At 36.5% G+C, this 16,396-nt stretch overlaps 2 protein-coding genes across 3 annotated transcripts in view; one reads left to right on the top strand and one right to left on the bottom strand.

Annotated features, from left to right (window-relative positions):
* The first annotated feature begins 1,210 nt into the window (after positions 1-1,210).
* On the top strand, positions 1,211-12,850 carry CCNE2 (cyclin E2). Its single transcript, XM_061171787.1, has 11 exons — positions 1,211-1,224; positions 1,321-1,417; positions 1,505-1,561; positions 2,495-2,646; positions 3,940-4,075; positions 6,283-6,429; positions 7,713-7,808; positions 9,231-9,365; positions 11,115-11,226; positions 11,986-12,143; positions 12,572-12,850. The coding sequence occupies exons 1-11, from the start codon at positions 1,211-1,213 to the stop codon at positions 12,683-12,685; spliced, it is 1,218 nt and encodes a 405-aa protein (XP_061027770.1). The 3' UTR covers positions 12,686-12,850.
* Positions 12,851-14,035: 1,185 nt separating this feature from the next.
* Positions 14,036-16,396, bottom strand: part of INTS8 (integrator complex subunit 8) — a 46,708-nt gene continuing 44,347 nt past the window's right edge. For both annotated transcript variants that reach the window (XM_061171281.1, XM_061171282.1), the window contains one exon: positions 14,036-14,205. In XM_061171281.1, coding sequence (XP_061027264.1) covers positions 14,089-14,205 — 117 coding nt within the window. In that variant the 3' untranslated portion in view covers positions 14,036-14,088. The remainder of the gene's footprint in view (positions 14,206-16,396) is intronic.

Raw genomic sequence — 16,396 nt, 5'->3', positions numbered from 1 at the left:
CAGGTGAAGTTCAGGTGACCGCGGACCGAGGGCTTAAGCGAGCCGGCTCTACGACCCCTCGAGGTGGGCGGGCGCGGACTCACGGCAGGGCGCGCCGCGCGGGCCTGCGGACGGGCGCGCGGGGGAGGGGAGCGCACTGTCCGGAGGTGTCAGTCTGAGGCGCATGCGTGCGGGGCGGGCCTGGCCCGGCCTATATATTGGGTTGGCGCCGGCGCCAGCTGAGAGCCGAGCGGTAGCGGGTCTGGCGGTGAGGAGGTGCTTGGGCGTAGGGCGGGATGCGGGAGGAGAGAAAGCCCCCCCTCAGGGCCGATCCATCCCGCGGGCGGGAGCCTGGGGGAGGAAAAGTGGGAGGGCTGAGAACTAGGCATCTGGGGGCGATGGGTCCCCGCGTTCCGTCCCTGTCAGGACCCTTGGCAGGGGGCCTGGGAGGCGGCGGTGGATGGAGGGCTGCCCCTAAGTGGGAGGCCACGAAAAGCCTCTCATTCTAGGGGCTTCTCTCTGCCATCCCCATTTGGGGAGCTATCCCGCAGGAGAGAGGATGGGGGTCTGGGTCTCCTTCACGGGGAGAAAAGTTCCCCCACAAGCCCAGTTTCCCCCTTTATTAATTGAACTCCCTTTCCTTCACTCCCATCCCCCATTTGTAGTCGGGGTCCCGGTGCCCCTCCAAGCGATGGGCAGGGTCCGCTGGGGCTGGGAAGGAGGGAAAGGAGACTGAAGGACGTGACACAAGTTCCCTCCGCCCCCTGCTTCCCCGCCACCGCCGCTCTCCAAATTGGCGCGGAACCGGCTTCTCCACAGTGTTTCGCCTCCACAGCCCCCTCTCCCCGCGGCTCGGGCAGGATGGGAGGGGGGAAGTAGGGGCGCTGCCCAAGCCCCACTCGGGCTGTCCGGGGGAGAGACTGCAGGACGCAGAAGAAACCCATCTGCCTCCCTGCGCTTTCCGGGCGCTGAGGGTGGTTTGCAAATTTCTGAAGACGCTCTCATCCGGGCTGTACATTTCGTTGAGGAAATGCAGGCATGTGTCCAAAAGCATGAGTCCGAAATCATGCACTAATATGCTGCAGAAATCATCGTGGTAAGACGGCTCAGGTCATCTCCTGAGGGACTTAGTTATAACCTCTGAATGGCCCTTGGAGAGTGTGGATGACAATGTATTTGACTCTGGTTTTTCCTCTCCCCTCCAGAGATTTCATACACCTGAAAGAAGAGAATGTCAAGACGCAGGTAACGTTATTTGTCTTGGAGATATGTTTCAGAGTTGGCTGCTGCCTTTGAAATGCGTCACTTACTAATTAAACTTCCTTTTTAAAAACTCTATAGTAGCCGTTTACAAGCTAAACAGCAGCCCCAGCCCAGTCAGACGGATTCCCCACAAGAAACCCAGATAATTCAGGCCAAGAAGAGAAAAACGGCCCAGGTGAGTTAAGGGGGGGAAGAGAGAGAGGAGAAAGAGAAGATTCCTTGCAGGGACCTTAGTTTAACAATGGCCTTTTCTATTTTCCAGGATGTCAAAAAAAGAAAAGAGGAGAAGGTCATCAAGAAACATCAGTATGAGATTAGGGTAATGCAGAACTGGGCTGGGTTTGGGGGAGACAAATGCAGGACAAAAAAGAATAGAATTGTGTTATTGCTTTGTGATAGGAAGGGTCCTCTGACACTTTTAATGCCCCTAGAGGTCAGCAGGAAGGCGCTTGTCTTTGGGTGGTTTTTATGTCCCTGAATCCTACTACAGCTACAGAGTAAGCCTTGACGCAGCTGGTTCCTCTTTGTAAATCCCTCCCTCTAGGAGCTGCCTGGTGCACCAGGGCCCGCCTAATCTGTCCAATGGACTGCTCTTTGTTCCCTGTCTGACTATAGTGGAGAGTCCTAATGGTTGCTCCTAGGGCATAAATAGGATGTGAGGTCACTGACAGACTGGCACCCAGCCCTTTGCTACCTATTCTTCCTATGTGTTGTACAGAAGACACTTTAGAAACAGTGGTTCTCTTTGAAACCAGCATTGACTGGCGAAAGGGTCCTTTAAGTATTTAAGTAATTGTTTCCACTTTTAAGGTCTTGTCTTTGTATTGTATTTGAAAGTACTGGAACAGGCCTTAACGAGTGGGGGGCGGGGGGTAGCTGTCTACAAAGCAAGGTGCCCTGGCCACTATTGCTAAACATAGAGGGAAAATTTTATAATCTTGAAAGTGATTAATATTTGACTACACACGTGTTTTGTTGTTGTTTCTCCTCTCCCTCAATACCTAACGTCTTGTATTTCCAGAATTGTATTTTGTCTAAAACATCCTACCTGTTATTCTTTATGAAGATTGAAATGAGCTATATGGCTTATTTATAAAATATGTATGTCAGCTTAGTCAGCAATGTTAGCTAACGATGGTGTTTGGGGAAAAATGTAGACTGTTTAGAAGTATTAGCTTTCATTTATAAAAGATCCAAGACAAAAGCTGGTTTCCTATTTCACAGAGATATTTTTATTTTTTTTAAATGACAGAATTGTTGGCCACCTGTATTATCTGGGGGGATCAGTCCTTGCATTATCATTGAAACACCCCACAAAGAAACAGGAACAAGCGACTTCTCCAGATTTACAAATTACAGATTTAAAAATCTTTTCATTAATCCTTCACCTTTGCCTGATTTAAGGTAAGAAAAATTTCAGTAATTTAATGTCGGAGATTAAAATTTACTGATGTAATATATGGTGCTATTTTGAGTTATTTTTTGCCTTCATTATAAGATAGAAAAACTTGTAGAAAAACTGCTTTTTTTTTTACTAGTCTTTAAGCATATATTATTTTATCTGACAGTAATGCTATATGCAAATGACATGGGTATTTAAAACATTGATTCTATATCATTTTCACTTGCTTGCTGAAGACTGTAAGCCTTATCAGAAGAACTCAATCACCTTTTTATTTATTTATTTATTTATTTATAGATTTATTTATTTATTTATTTTTGGCTGCGTTAGGTCTTCATTGCTGCACGCGGGCTTTCTCTAGTTGCGGTGAGCGGGGGCTACTCTTCATTGGTGTGCACAGGCTTCTCGTTGTGGTGGCTTCTCTTTGTTGCGGAGCATGGGCTCTAGGGCACACAGGCTCAGTAGTTGTGGCTCACGGGCTCTAGAGCACAGGCTCAGTAATTGTGGCACACAGACTTAGTTGTTCCGCGGCATGTGGGATCTTCCTGGACCAGGGATCGAACCCGTGTCCCCTGCATTGGCAGGCGGATTCTTTACCACTGCGCCACCAGGGAAACCCTGAATCACCTTTTTAATGGAGTTTAAATAATTTACCTAAATTGTTAACATGGAAGTATTTTAACATGTACAGCATTTTCATTTGATAGATCAGCTATTTTTCTTACCAAGCCTACTTATTAAGGTCTATACTTTTTTTTTTCTAGTTAATGAATGACTAAGAGGTACAAATTATATAAAATGTGTAGTGTAATAATTTATATTTGGCTTTAATAAGCAAATTAATGGACTCATACATTTAAACTCACCAGTCTTCCTCTTCTCCATACTGTCCCACGTTAACCCCACTGTAATGTAGTGATGATCTATTTGGAGGTGATTGAGACTGTCTCTGCTGGGATCATATGCTTTAAATATTTACTTTTTTAGTGTTGCTCTTGAGAAAACATAGTTATCTTAAACAGGTGCCTTTGTAAATTATAAATAAATGGGGACTAGAAAGCACTCTTGAAATCTGTCAATTTAGATTCTCATAGTCCAAGTTCTTGCTGTATAATTTCATGCTAAAGAAATGGTTTCTAAAAGTAGCAATTTTTCCTGATTTACTTTTAAAAGGTTGTCCTTCCAAATTCTAATTCAAAGTTGGATTTCAGTGTTTGAAAGTTGAGTTTACTCTATGTGAAACAGGTAGCTTGTATATTATGTAGGTCACACAATTATTTTGCCCCTTTCCATAGCTGGGGATGTTCACAGGATGTTTGGCTAAACATGTTAAAAAAAGAGACCAGATATGTTCATGACAAACATTTTGAAGTTCTGCATTCTGAATTGGAACCACAGATGAGGTCAATACTTCTAGACTGGCTTTTAGAGGTACGTTCCAGCAATACAAATTTCCTTTTTTGTCCGTATGGTGGAAAAATATTTAGACATAAATATGCTTTCCATGTGCCTTCATGGTATATTACCTATTGCCAGGAGCCATTCTGGGGGGGGGCTACTCACTGTAGTTGAGGATACCAAAATGGAAACTGACTGTCTGCTTGATAAGAGTAAAATCATGAGGACACAGCCACTAGATCCCATACAACCCAAACCCAATTCAGAAATTGTGGTATCTGAGTATCACTGTGTACTAGGCACTGTGCCTGGTGCCAAGGATACTCAAGATGAACAGAATTTGACAAGGTTTTGAATTCTGCTATGCAATGTAAAGAACCAGGACTAGGCTTCAGGACCCTCAGAAGTCCTTTTCTTCATCACCAAAATCAAATTATGATTTGGAATCCTAATTTCTATATCCTAAATGATAAGGAGGCTTTGAATATCCAGTAGCCCTAAGCCCTCGAGGCTCCATGTAGCTTGCTTTTGTTATATCCCTCTATTCCTTTCAGAAATGAGCTGTACCATTAATCTAAAGGAATAATAGTTATCCAGAAGTCCCTAAATATCTGTGCCCTCTCTTGTTTAGGCCCATTCCCTTTCTCTGGATAATAATTCTGAAAGAATCTCTAAAATTATTGAGATGATTACTTATATTGATAACAAACTAATGTTCCCCCAGCCCTTGGAATATTTGCTCTGTAGTTTCCCTGTCTTTAATATAGATAGAGACAATGAACTCTAAGGGGGAATTACCACAGGCTTTTTGGTGGAGAAACACATGGCAGAATAGATCTCAGAAGCTATCAGAAAAGTTCGTTAAGACTGCAAAATGTTGTCCTTTTGAGTCAGGTCATCTTATTCCTTATTCTGACTAGAAGGGAAGATTATGTTTCAATCATGTGTGTACAAGAATGTAGTTGGATTTTGACTTTTCTGAATGTCTAATGATCATAGATGCAACTTAAGCACAATTATGTTGATGTTATTTTATTTTGCCTTTTTATGTTACATTGATTTTTATTCAGTGGTTGTCTATCAAATTTATCCCTATTTTCCCTTAAATATATGATTATATATACAAAACCAAATATAATATAATAATTAAAATCCAGCAGAGCATTAAACTCTACTTTGTCTTAGTATTTCTTTCAGTCTAGGAATGCAAAAATGGTCCAACATTTGAAAATCTATTAATAGTTTAAGGGAGAAAATCATAAGGTTATATATCATAGATGTAAAAGTTATTTTTTGAAATTCAGTATACATTCCTGATTTTTAAATATGCAATAAACTAGAGATAGATTTCCTTAACACATTAAGTGTTTATTAGAAACTCATGTATGTCTGTCCCTCTGTTTCCTACTTCATGAAGTTATTTTGAGAATTAAAAGCTTTCCCTATATTAAGTGTGGAAATGACAGATACTACTTATTATTAATAACAATAGTGAAACATTAGGGGAATTCCCATTATAGTCAGAAACAAGGAATAAGATAAAAATTTTGTCAATCACCATTGTTATTCATTCAGTTTTCTTCTATAATTCTTTAAGTGAGGTAAGAACATTGAAAGGAACAGAGTTGTCATTTTGTAGTTAAATGTATATGTAGAATGATGAAGAGAATCAGTTGGAACTATTAGAGTATAAACTAAGCATAAAAACTTACCCATTTGTCATCAATAAAAATTATATGACATATACACTACTGACACTATGAATAAGATAGATAACTAAAGAGAACCTACTGTATAGCCAAGGGAACTCTACTCAGTGCTCTGTGGTGACCTAAATGGGAAGGAAATCCAAAAAAGAGGGGATATATGTATCATAAAGCTGATTCACTTTGCTGTACAGTAGAAACTAACACAACATTGTAAAGCAACTATACTCCAATAAAAATTAATTTTAAAGAAATTAGAAACTTAATAGGAAAAAAGTACTCATCCATAGTCAGCAAAAGTGTAAATGTATCTGGGAATAAACACAGTTAGTCTATGTGAAAAAAACCTATAAAACTAAGAGGACCGTAATAGATTTATCCTATTAGCACATGTTAATTTTTCCCCCATTTTAGCTTTGGTATCCTAAAAAGCAAGTTGGGCTTCAGAAAGTGTTCTGAAATCTGGTATGCTAAGAGGTAACTTTCTAATTTGGAGAAATTAATGGAATAATATTTAAATGGATTCTTCTCTAGGTGTGTGAAGTATACACACTTCATAGGGAAACATTTTATCTTGCGCAAGACTTTTTTGATAGATTTATGTTGACACAAAAGGATATAAATAAAAATATGCTTCAACTCATTGGAATTACCTCATTATTCATTGCTTCCAAACTTGAGGTAAGTTCTCAAAGTTTATCCATAGATATATTTACCGCAAACTTTTTTTGTCTTAACCAATGCATTAATCCCAGAGAATACTGTGTACCACTTTTGATATGTTAATCCTTAGGAAAGATTAGTGAGTTTTTTCCAGTACATTTTCTGAACACTATGATTTGGGTGGAAGGATAATTATCATGGTTCCCTTCAAAGTATCTGAGCCTATTATAAGTCTCTGGTTTGATTCTGGAACTAGTATCTAGGTGAAATATTCCATGGCTAACCGTGCCAAACAAAATGACCAACGCTGTCTCTCTATACCTAGTTATGACACTTGGATTCAATAAAATGGTCTCTGAAACCTAATTAACCAATCAAATGCAATAAATGCTATGTTAGGTTAGAATCATGGTCTATATCCAGCCTAGTATTTTTATATCTGATGATGGTGCTAGGATAGAAGGAAACACCTTTCCTGCCCGAGATTTTCCTTCACATGATCTCAATCTACTTTTCTTAAATTCAACACATAAGGATATCATTAGTACCTTCATCTGAAATTTTTGAAGCCTGTATTGTTTTGAGGGTAGAAGAGGGACTGTGAATCATGCATTAATTTCCTTAAGTGTATTTTTCTCCTCTTCCACATTTGTCTTTTGAGCCTTAAGGGCTATCCCCAAATTCTGCCAAATTTGATGAATAAGTTTGTATTCAGTATATCCTTACCTGAAATCATACTGTGTGTTTCAGATACCTTTCTAGACTGAAATCTTGATCTTTAGCCTGTTCTCATCTGTGGCAGCATCTCTTCTACTCCTCTGATCATTCTAGTTGTTATTCTCTGAACTGTTAAGACAGACCTGTCATCAACCAAACTGTACAAATTATTGTTTGAATAACCATACTTTTGTACTAGGATAAAGTTAATGTTTTCAATTTCTAGACCTTATTTGTTGAGTATCTTGTTTTAGTCTGATATACTAGGCAATCCTAAAACAAGTTTGGCTTTTTGTTTTAACCAGTCACTGAAATGACTGGTTAAAATAGTCTAATTGTTTATTAACTTAGATTCATAATCAGTTCTATAAAAATGTTTCAATCAATATAGTTGGCTAATTTAGATACCCAGATACGAAAAATATCTTTAAAGGTAAGGTTGCTTTGGCTATCGTAGAATTATTTTATTAAGATTTATAATCATTTTGTCCTTTAAAAATGAAGCCTAGATTGGTTTGTATATAATTCTTTTGTTTTAATCTCACTCTCAACTGTGCTTGATATTAATTAAATCTATTTTAAAGGAAATCTACGCTCCTAAGCTGCAAGAGTTTGCTTATGTCACTGATGGTGCTTGCAGTGAAGAGGATATCTTAAGGATGGAACTCATTATATTAAAGGTAATAATATATCTTTATTATTTCTAGTTGCAATTTAATAACTCTGTAATTTACTAAACTCAAAGACTACTACAATGTTAAGTAGTCAAAACTGAGATTTTAGTACTAGGATCCAGTTCTAAGATGGGAAGGGAATTTGCTTAACCTGTAAACTCTATTTTTCTGTATCTTTCAATTTTCCTATATTGAGAATATTATTTCTTAATTTAAAAGTGTTTAACACTTTCAAAACTTATAGGTAGTTAGCATAGCATGTGTATATAAATGAATTCCAACAGTGATTCTCAAATCTTAGTTCTGAGTTTCCACTTCTTCCAGCAGGTGGAGAATGAGAATTATTTCACTGCCTTTTTTCTTTTCTATATGCATGGGAAGGGCTATTAATAGAAGGGTAGAGAAGCATTAAGATGTTTAATTGGGCCTTGAATTAGAGATTAAAGGGTGAATGTTAGCTACTAGAAAGTATGTTATGAAATTTGAGCATCCTGGTTTTTATAAATAGGACACAAGAAAACACAATCAATATGACTTTCATTTACAAGATATCTATATACATTATAAATTTGTTATGTTTATAAACATTCAGATTGATAGCTCTGTAAGAATGGGATCTTGTTGGCATGCTGATATTGTCCTTTTTAAAAGAAATTTTTTTATTGAAATATACTTCATTTTCAATGTTGTGTTAGTTTTAGGTGTACAGCAAAGTGATTCAGTTTTATATATATATATATTTTTTCAGATTCTTTTCCATTATAGGGTATTATAAGACATTGCATATAGTTCTGATATGTTCTAGTAACAAACTTATCCAGATTCAGACTTGAAGTATAGTATAAGGAGGATATATAATGGGAAGATGGAATTCTCTGGGTGGTCCTACAGGCATTAAGACTCTCTGTTCTCTCCTAATTATTTTTGACTTCTTAATAAATGGTAAAGTCCCAGGGCTTCATGGAGAGAAAGATATCATAAATTAGGATTTGTCTTTTTTTTTAGCTTTTACATGTTGAACAGAAGCCATTATAGATCACAGAAAGAAAAAGTGTAGAATCAGTTCTTCAGAGATCTGAATGGAATTAGCTGTGGAGTTATTGAATAAAATTAAAAGGGCAGTTTCGATAAAGAAGAGAATACATTTGGAAGACGAGGGGCTGCAAGAAATGAGAAAAGTAGGAATGAAAAATAGGTCCAAGGAACTTTGTCAATAAAGATAACTAGAGAATAATAAAGGGGTCTGTATCAATAATAGACTAAAACACAAGCAGCCTTAGATTGTGAGGTATCTATAAATATTGTTATGAAAATAGGAAGAAATATGCCCAAAGCAAAAAGTTTCTTAAATGACTATTTAAGGAAGTACCTATATAATGTGGTATATATACCTACATTTATTAACAGGCATTTTAATTTCATTAACAGGCTTTAAAATGGGAACTTTGTCCTGTAACAGTCATCTCCTGGCTAAATCTCTTCCTCCAAGTTGATGCTCTTAAAGATGCTCCTAAAGTTCTTCTACCTCAGTATTCTCAGGAAAAGTTCATTCAAATAGCTCAGGTATTGATATTTTTATTGACTATTTGCTAATGTTTTTAATTACAGGTTTTGTTTAGTGTATTTATAGTGTTAAATAGGCTACACAATAAAATGACAGCATACTGAATTAAACCCATTCCTTAATTGACTAGAACAAAACTTCTGATGCATAAAATTCTGTCCCCAATATTTACATTGCTTACTGAAAATTCTAGAAAACAAAGTTTTAAAACTTGCGTTTAAATATATTATGAGCACTTTTTACTCTTTAGGAGTATGAGGTAGAGAGTTAAATACCTCTTTTTGATGTAACATGGGGAAAGGTATTTTTCAGCCAGTTGTTTTAGGTTTTATAATAGTATGAAATTATTCTGTAAAATTATCTTACTCTCTTATATTTGAATACACAGGGAACCTATTTTACGTGTTAAAATTAAAATCACCTAATTTAGTTATAACATTATTTAAAAATTTAAGTTTAAATTAAACTTTCCTAGGCCAGTGTATAACAAATATTCTAAGAAAGTAATTACAGGAGGACGGTACCATTCTTTCCTGCCTGCTTCTCATAAGTAGGATCTTAAGGCTGCTGTACCTGCCATATATAAGTGAAGAACACCCAGATTCTTATTCTGTGTAGGATGTGACAATCTTACACATGGAATTGAAGAAACTGTGGTACTCTGGATGGGTTTTAAGTAACCTACGTTGAAATTCAACTTGTGTTTTAAATCTAGTAAACTCATTATGAACACTAAAACTGGAGAACCAGTACATATATTAGAATTGGTTCATTTTGTAGAACTTTCTAATGAAGTCATATTAATTTTTTCCATCAGATTTCCTAGCATCCCAGATTATCCTAGGCAGCTAAACGCTTTTGATAGGGCAAACCTTTGATAAGCTGATAAACAGTGTGGAAAGTTTCTAGAGGTATATAATAGTAATAATTCATTTCCAACTCCTCTACTCGTGTTTCTGTCTTCTGGACCCATGGGGACAAAAATAAGTTTTATTTCACTGGACAGGTATCACCTCAGGCCCCTGAAATCTAACCTTTTTACACAATTTCACTGATCGTTGTTCAGATCTCTTATTGCCTGGATTGTACTACCTCTTAACTCATCTATTTAGAAACATGTTCCCTTCTTGTGTTTCTGCTTCACCATAGTCTAAGGGATTGTTCTTAAAATGTAATTTCCCTGATTTAAAATCTTCTAGTAATTTCAATAATCAGTAAGAACTTTAAAGTTCTGACTTCTTAAAGACCCTTTATGATCTAACCTAGGCCATGCCTCTCCAGCAACCCCCTTTTTTAAAAATAATGAAGGAAAGATATTCCTTATTTCATATTTTTTACCTTATGTGTTCTGAACTACTTGAGTTCCAAAGAAAAGTAATCCTTTCTCATTTATCTTTGTAAATTCTGTTTCCTATATCTAGAACATTCTCTACCTCCCAGTCTTCCTGGCTACCTTGTATTTTAAGACTAATTTAAGCAGAAGTCTTCCCTGTCTTTCCCACTCTGGATCAGGTGCACTTCCTAATAGTACACATCATGCTATATCGTAACAATCCTTTACTTGTTTATTAACAAGACTGAACTTCCTTCAGGGTGGCAGCTTATTTCTCTTTGGATCCCTGTAGTTTTAGCAATTCTTGGCATATGGTCCGCATCATAAGCAATCTAAAATGTTAGCTGACGGATGTTTAGTAGTGACATGTAGTATTCATCCTTCTCCTAAATTCTTATACTTTTTCCTCTGTTAGCTTTTAGATCTGTGTATTCTTGCCATCGATTCATTAGAGTTCCAGTACAGAATACTCGCTGCTGCTGCCTTGTGCCATTTTACCTCTCTTGAAGTGGTTAAGAAAGCCTCAGGTAAGACAGTATATTTTGTTCTCTTCTTACCCATTCACAACTTTTAAAGGGACTATTTTGAACTTAGCATCCTGCTAAACAAGAATTTTAAACTTTAATGGAAAAGAGCAGTTTAGCGATTATCTTCCCTTCTGTTAGAAGTACTTTCTAATCCTCAATAAATATCCACAAACAAAAAATAAGGTCTAATCGAATTTAAATCCATTTGAAGTTAGTAAGTGTAATTATAGCTCCACATTAAAGAGTTCTTTGGGTTTTGACAATTTCAGTTTCCTATGCAGCAGGTACTGGCTAAGAAGCTCTAAGTCTTTTTCTCCCTCAAAATAGTCAGATTATAAACATATTTGAGAGTGATAGTCTGTTTTGACTTGCTAAACTTGTTTTTTTTTTTAATTTTTTTTAAGTATAGTTGATTTACAACGTTGTGCCAATCTCAGCTGTGCAGCAAAGTGACTCAGTTATACATATAGAGACATGCTTTTTTAATATTCTTTTCCATTATGGTTTATCACAGGATACTGAATATAGTTCTCTGTGCTATACAGTAGGACCTTGTTGTTTATCCATCCTATATACAGTAGTTTACATCTGCTAATCCCACATAAACTTGTTGATTTTGGTTTATATTATGTGCTTGTTTTGGTTTCCTTTTTTACATGAATTTTAAATTAACTATCTTTAAATTTTGAAGCACAAGCAAATAAGTAGGCATATGTTTCTGATGTAACCTTCACATTTTTCTAACTTTTCTTTATCTAGGTTTGGAATGGGACAACATTTCTGAATGTGTAGACTGGATGGTGCCTTTTGTCAGCATAGTAAAAAGTACTAGCCCAGTGAAGCTGAAGGTTTTTAAGAAGATTTCTATGGAAGACAGACACAATATACAGACACATACAAATTATCTGGCTATGCTGGTATGTTTCTTTCTTGTAGTTTTTTGGTCTTACTATTTGGTAAGTCACTGAAACTGATAGTAAGGATACTACGGAATAATATTTCAAGCAGTTATATAAGATGGTAAGGGGATAGAAAGTTCCAATGGGCACACTGATTTCAAAATGTAGAAAAGCTAATAAAATAACTTTGAAGTCAAAGCAAGATTTGTGAAGTGTCTCAAGATGAATGCCAATAGTCCAGGTAAGAGTTTTTAAAAATACAAGTTGCAGGCAGTTGAACCTCTAAAATATGACTAATCACAGTTGCAAACACATAAAGAGATGATTATATTTATTAGGCCTAAGTAGTCTCAAATTAGTACACAGAAGTCTGGTTTGACTTTGTTTTACCATATCAATGCTTTATCTTAGCTGTTAATCTCTGCGTGATTTCTTCACATGTATAGGATGAAGTAAATTATATGAACACCTTCAGAAAGGGGGGACAGTTGTCACCAGTTTGCAATGGAGGCATTATGACACCACCGAAGAGCACTGAAAAACCACCAGGAAAACACTAAAGTTAACTGAGCAAACAAGTTGGAACTGATGAAGCGCTGCGTAGCATTTCATAGAACTTAACTACTTAAGTTTTACAGGAAAATAGAGCTGTGGCTGTCCTGGCCGATTCAGAAGTTTCACTGGCATTCTTTGATTTAAAAAACCACTTAAAATTGGCACTAACTAAGGAGGAAATTTAATTCCTATGTTCGCTGTTTAAAGAAACAGCAGGACTTGTTTACAAAGATGACTTCATTCCCAACACTGACTGGATAGAAGCCAGCCATGATTCATGACATAAGAATTTTTTTGATATGGTGTTACTGTGTTTATCTTGATAAACTAGGAATTTCATCATTGGAGTTTTTGACTAGATAAGTGCTACCTTAAAGGGTACATTAAGTGATACAGTACTTTGAATCTAGTTTTTAGATTCTCAAAATTTATAAACTCTTAACTAGTGCAATTTGGTTCTTGAAAATAAAATTTAAACTTGTTTACAAAGGTTTAGTTTTGTAATAAGGTGACTAATTTATCTATAGCTGCTGTAGCAAGCTATATAAAACTTGAATTTTTAAAAATGGTGAACTTTAACCTGTTTATTTTTATTTGCCTTGCCATAACATTTTTAACCAGTAAATCTTAGATGAACATGGTGTTTAAACTGTGCTCTAAACAGTGGGAATACCAAAGAAATTATAAACAAGATAAATGCTGTGGCTCCTCCATGGGGCTTTGACGTATAAGTTGCTTTATAATAACTTTTTCATACATCACAATTTGGGCGAAAACTTAAGTACCCTTTCAAACTATTTATATGAGAAAGTCACTTTATTACTCTAAAAAAAAATCTTTAGGGTTATCTCAATTTAGTGTGACTAAGGCTTTATTTATGTTTGCAAAACTGCTAAGGTCCTTTTTAAATTCCTGCATTATGAGTTAAGGACAGTGTCAAAGTGACAAAGCTTAACACTTGACCTAAACTTGTATTTTCTTAAGGCAGAAAAGCAGTAAATGTATACGACTCCTAGAAATCTATTTATTTAAAAAAAAAACAAAACCTTGACATAAGAACTTGCTGTATATAGCTACTTCTACATAAATATTTTAGTTTTTTAAAAATGAAATTTCAGCCTCAAAAGTGGATTTGATTAGAAAAATTATACTAGATTACTAGTTTATTCTGTTACTGGACATGTGAAATCTCTTCTTCCTTTGAAGAAATTATAAATTTAAGCTTATTGTTATGGTGTGAAGTCTTCTGTAGAGTTTTTGTTTTTAAACTAATATGTTTCAGTATTTTGTCTGAAAAGAAAACGCCACTAAATATGTAAATATGTATTATATAAACTTAATCTTTTAATACTGTTTATTTTTAGCCCATTGTTTAAAAAATAAAAGTTAAAAAATTTTAACTAACTGCTTAAAAGTAAAGTTTTGCCATTGCTTGAAGAAACTTTTTTTTCCTTCTCTGCGCTGCCAGCTGTAACACTTCTTCTGGGTTGCTTGCGTTCAATTCTGTCTGGCCGATGGCTTTGATCTTCCAAAACAGAAAAGTGATGTTATTAGAGGTCTGGTCAAAAACAAAGTTTTGCTAGTATACAAAATATAAAACTACCTACTTGCTAACAATGATAAACTGAACCTCTAATTGTAGATGCTAAGAGGTGTAGAAGAAATTAACATAAAGACTGACTGGAGCCACTCAATTACTGAACCATAGTTTGTGGAATTATCTTCAGTAACATTAAGTAAATTCATGTAAATTTATTTGACTAAAAATACCAGTAAAGGGACTTCCCTGGTGGTCCAGTGGCTAAGACTCCATGCTCCCAATGCAGGGGGCCCAGGTTCGATTCCCTGGTCAGGGAACTAGATCCCACATGCCGCAACTAAAGATCCCACATGCTGCACCTAAGACCTGGTGCAGCCAAATAAATAAATATTTTTAGAAAAACAGTAAATAAACTCTACATGTAATCTGACACATTTTTACAATTAAGGCTCCTACAAAATAACTTGAAATATCAAAATTCATGTTTCAGGGCTTCACTTTTTTAATATGTAAAAAATATCTAGTTTGCTCAGCACTATATAATATATAGTGACCCTTCTCTTTCATGATTAGAAATACTTGAGCCTGATAAAAATCCATAATAGTATTCTGCCATGGAGTGTTTTGTGAGAGCATGTTTTAGGACCTTAAAATTACCTTTTGTTTAAAGAAGTTCCTATATATATATATATTTTTTTTTTTAAACAACAGAGACTATTCTGATAGGTAGCTTGAAGGGAGCTAAGACTATCCAGAAATGATCATCAGTTAGGTTAGCGGGTAGGAGGAATTGCGGATGATGCCATTTCAATATGAAATAATACATGTGGAAAAACCTAGTAGTGGGGTATAACTAAAGAGTTATTTCAAACAAAGTATCCTGAAGACGACTGGCTATAAAAGTTCAAAGTATAAGGCAGAAATTGGAATAGGAGCCAGATATTTGAGAGAAATAACACATCCTAGGTGGGTAGTGTGGTCAAAACCATGAGTGGATGAGGTTACCTAGGGAGAATGTAGGGCAATCAGAAAATACCCAAGGACTAACTTCTTGGGAAAACCAAGTTTAAGGGGTAGACAGAGGGAAATACCCACAAAGAAGAAAAGGCAGAAGAGTCAGGGAGAAGAAATGAGTAAAAATGCCAGGGAAGCCAAAGGAATAAAGAATTTCAAGAAGGAAGGCGTGTAAACAACAGGATAAAGACTGAAAAGTATTCACTGGCTTTGGCATTTGGTGACCCTTGAGAACAGTTAAAGAGTGGGGACGGCAGAAGTCAAATTGTATTGGGTCAAAGAGCTTTAAAAAACTAGGCAGAGAAGGGATGAGAGAGAGGTGGAGTACAGTCAAGAGAAGTTTCTATTAAGGATGAAATAGTTTATAGGTATGGGAGTGGTTGACAGTATAGGAGAGGAGGTAACTAACTGAGAGGGACAGAATCACTGAAAGGATAGAATCAAAAGCATAAAAACTTGTCTTCATCAAGGAGTAGCATAAGCTTTTACTGACTAAAAGCGTGGACTTAACAATGAATACAGTTGTCAATTATTTTGAAGGTGGAAAGCAGGGACCTGAAACAGGAATGTGAAGCTGGCACTCACGGGGCCACAACTCCCAAGACTACAACTTTCACAAGGATGGGGGCTGATCAGTCTTTTTTTCTGGTCTACTCCAAACAGACAAGGAAGTTACTGAAAATGGAAAAGGGAGAGAGGACAGGGGCTTAATAGGGTGAAAGTCTAAAATATTCCCTAAAAAAGAATGCAGACCACTGACCACTGGCAGGTAAACAAAAGAAATGAGTGGCCAGCTAAGGTTGGAGGCCATGGTTTGGTAGTGGCACAAGTTTATACAGTTGTAGGATTTTTTCCAACAGAACTCAGTGGCTCAGGGGAAAAAAAGCATAAATTTTTGAACTGATTCAGGGTTGGGACTTTTCCAGATGAACCAAAAGACAAAAAAGCAAAGATGCTGAAAATATTAATCAGAGTAGTCCTGACAGTCAACCATAGATAGAAGGGGTTCCCAAATCTGGTTTATAATCAGAACTACCTGGGAAAACTTAAAAATTGGATCCCAGGGTGTCATCTCAAATCAAATGAATCAGTATCTCTGAGAGTACACAGGCCAGTATTTGCTGTACTCAAGGTCAGTAGGGAAGGAACGGAAGTTGGAAAA

Source organism: Eubalaena glacialis, chromosome 17, assembly GCF_028564815.1.
Source record: "Eubalaena glacialis isolate mEubGla1 chromosome 17, mEubGla1.1.hap2.+ XY, whole genome shotgun sequence".
NCBI classification, from domain to species: domain Eukaryota; kingdom Metazoa; phylum Chordata; class Mammalia; order Artiodactyla; family Balaenidae; genus Eubalaena; species Eubalaena glacialis.
This window is presented reverse-complemented; position numbering and strand designations above follow the sequence as displayed.

Excerpts from the sequence above, each read along its gene's own strand:
- CCNE2 (XM_061171787.1), top strand. Across the intron at positions 1,418-1,504 it reads AGAAGAGAAAAACGGCCCAG|GATGTCAAAAAAAGAAAAGA; the intron begins GTGAGTTAAGGG and ends TCTATTTTCCAG. Across the intron at positions 9,366-11,114 it reads AGTTCATTCAAATAGCTCAG|CTTTTAGATCTGTGTATTCT; the intron begins GTATTGATATTT and ends TTCCTCTGTTAG.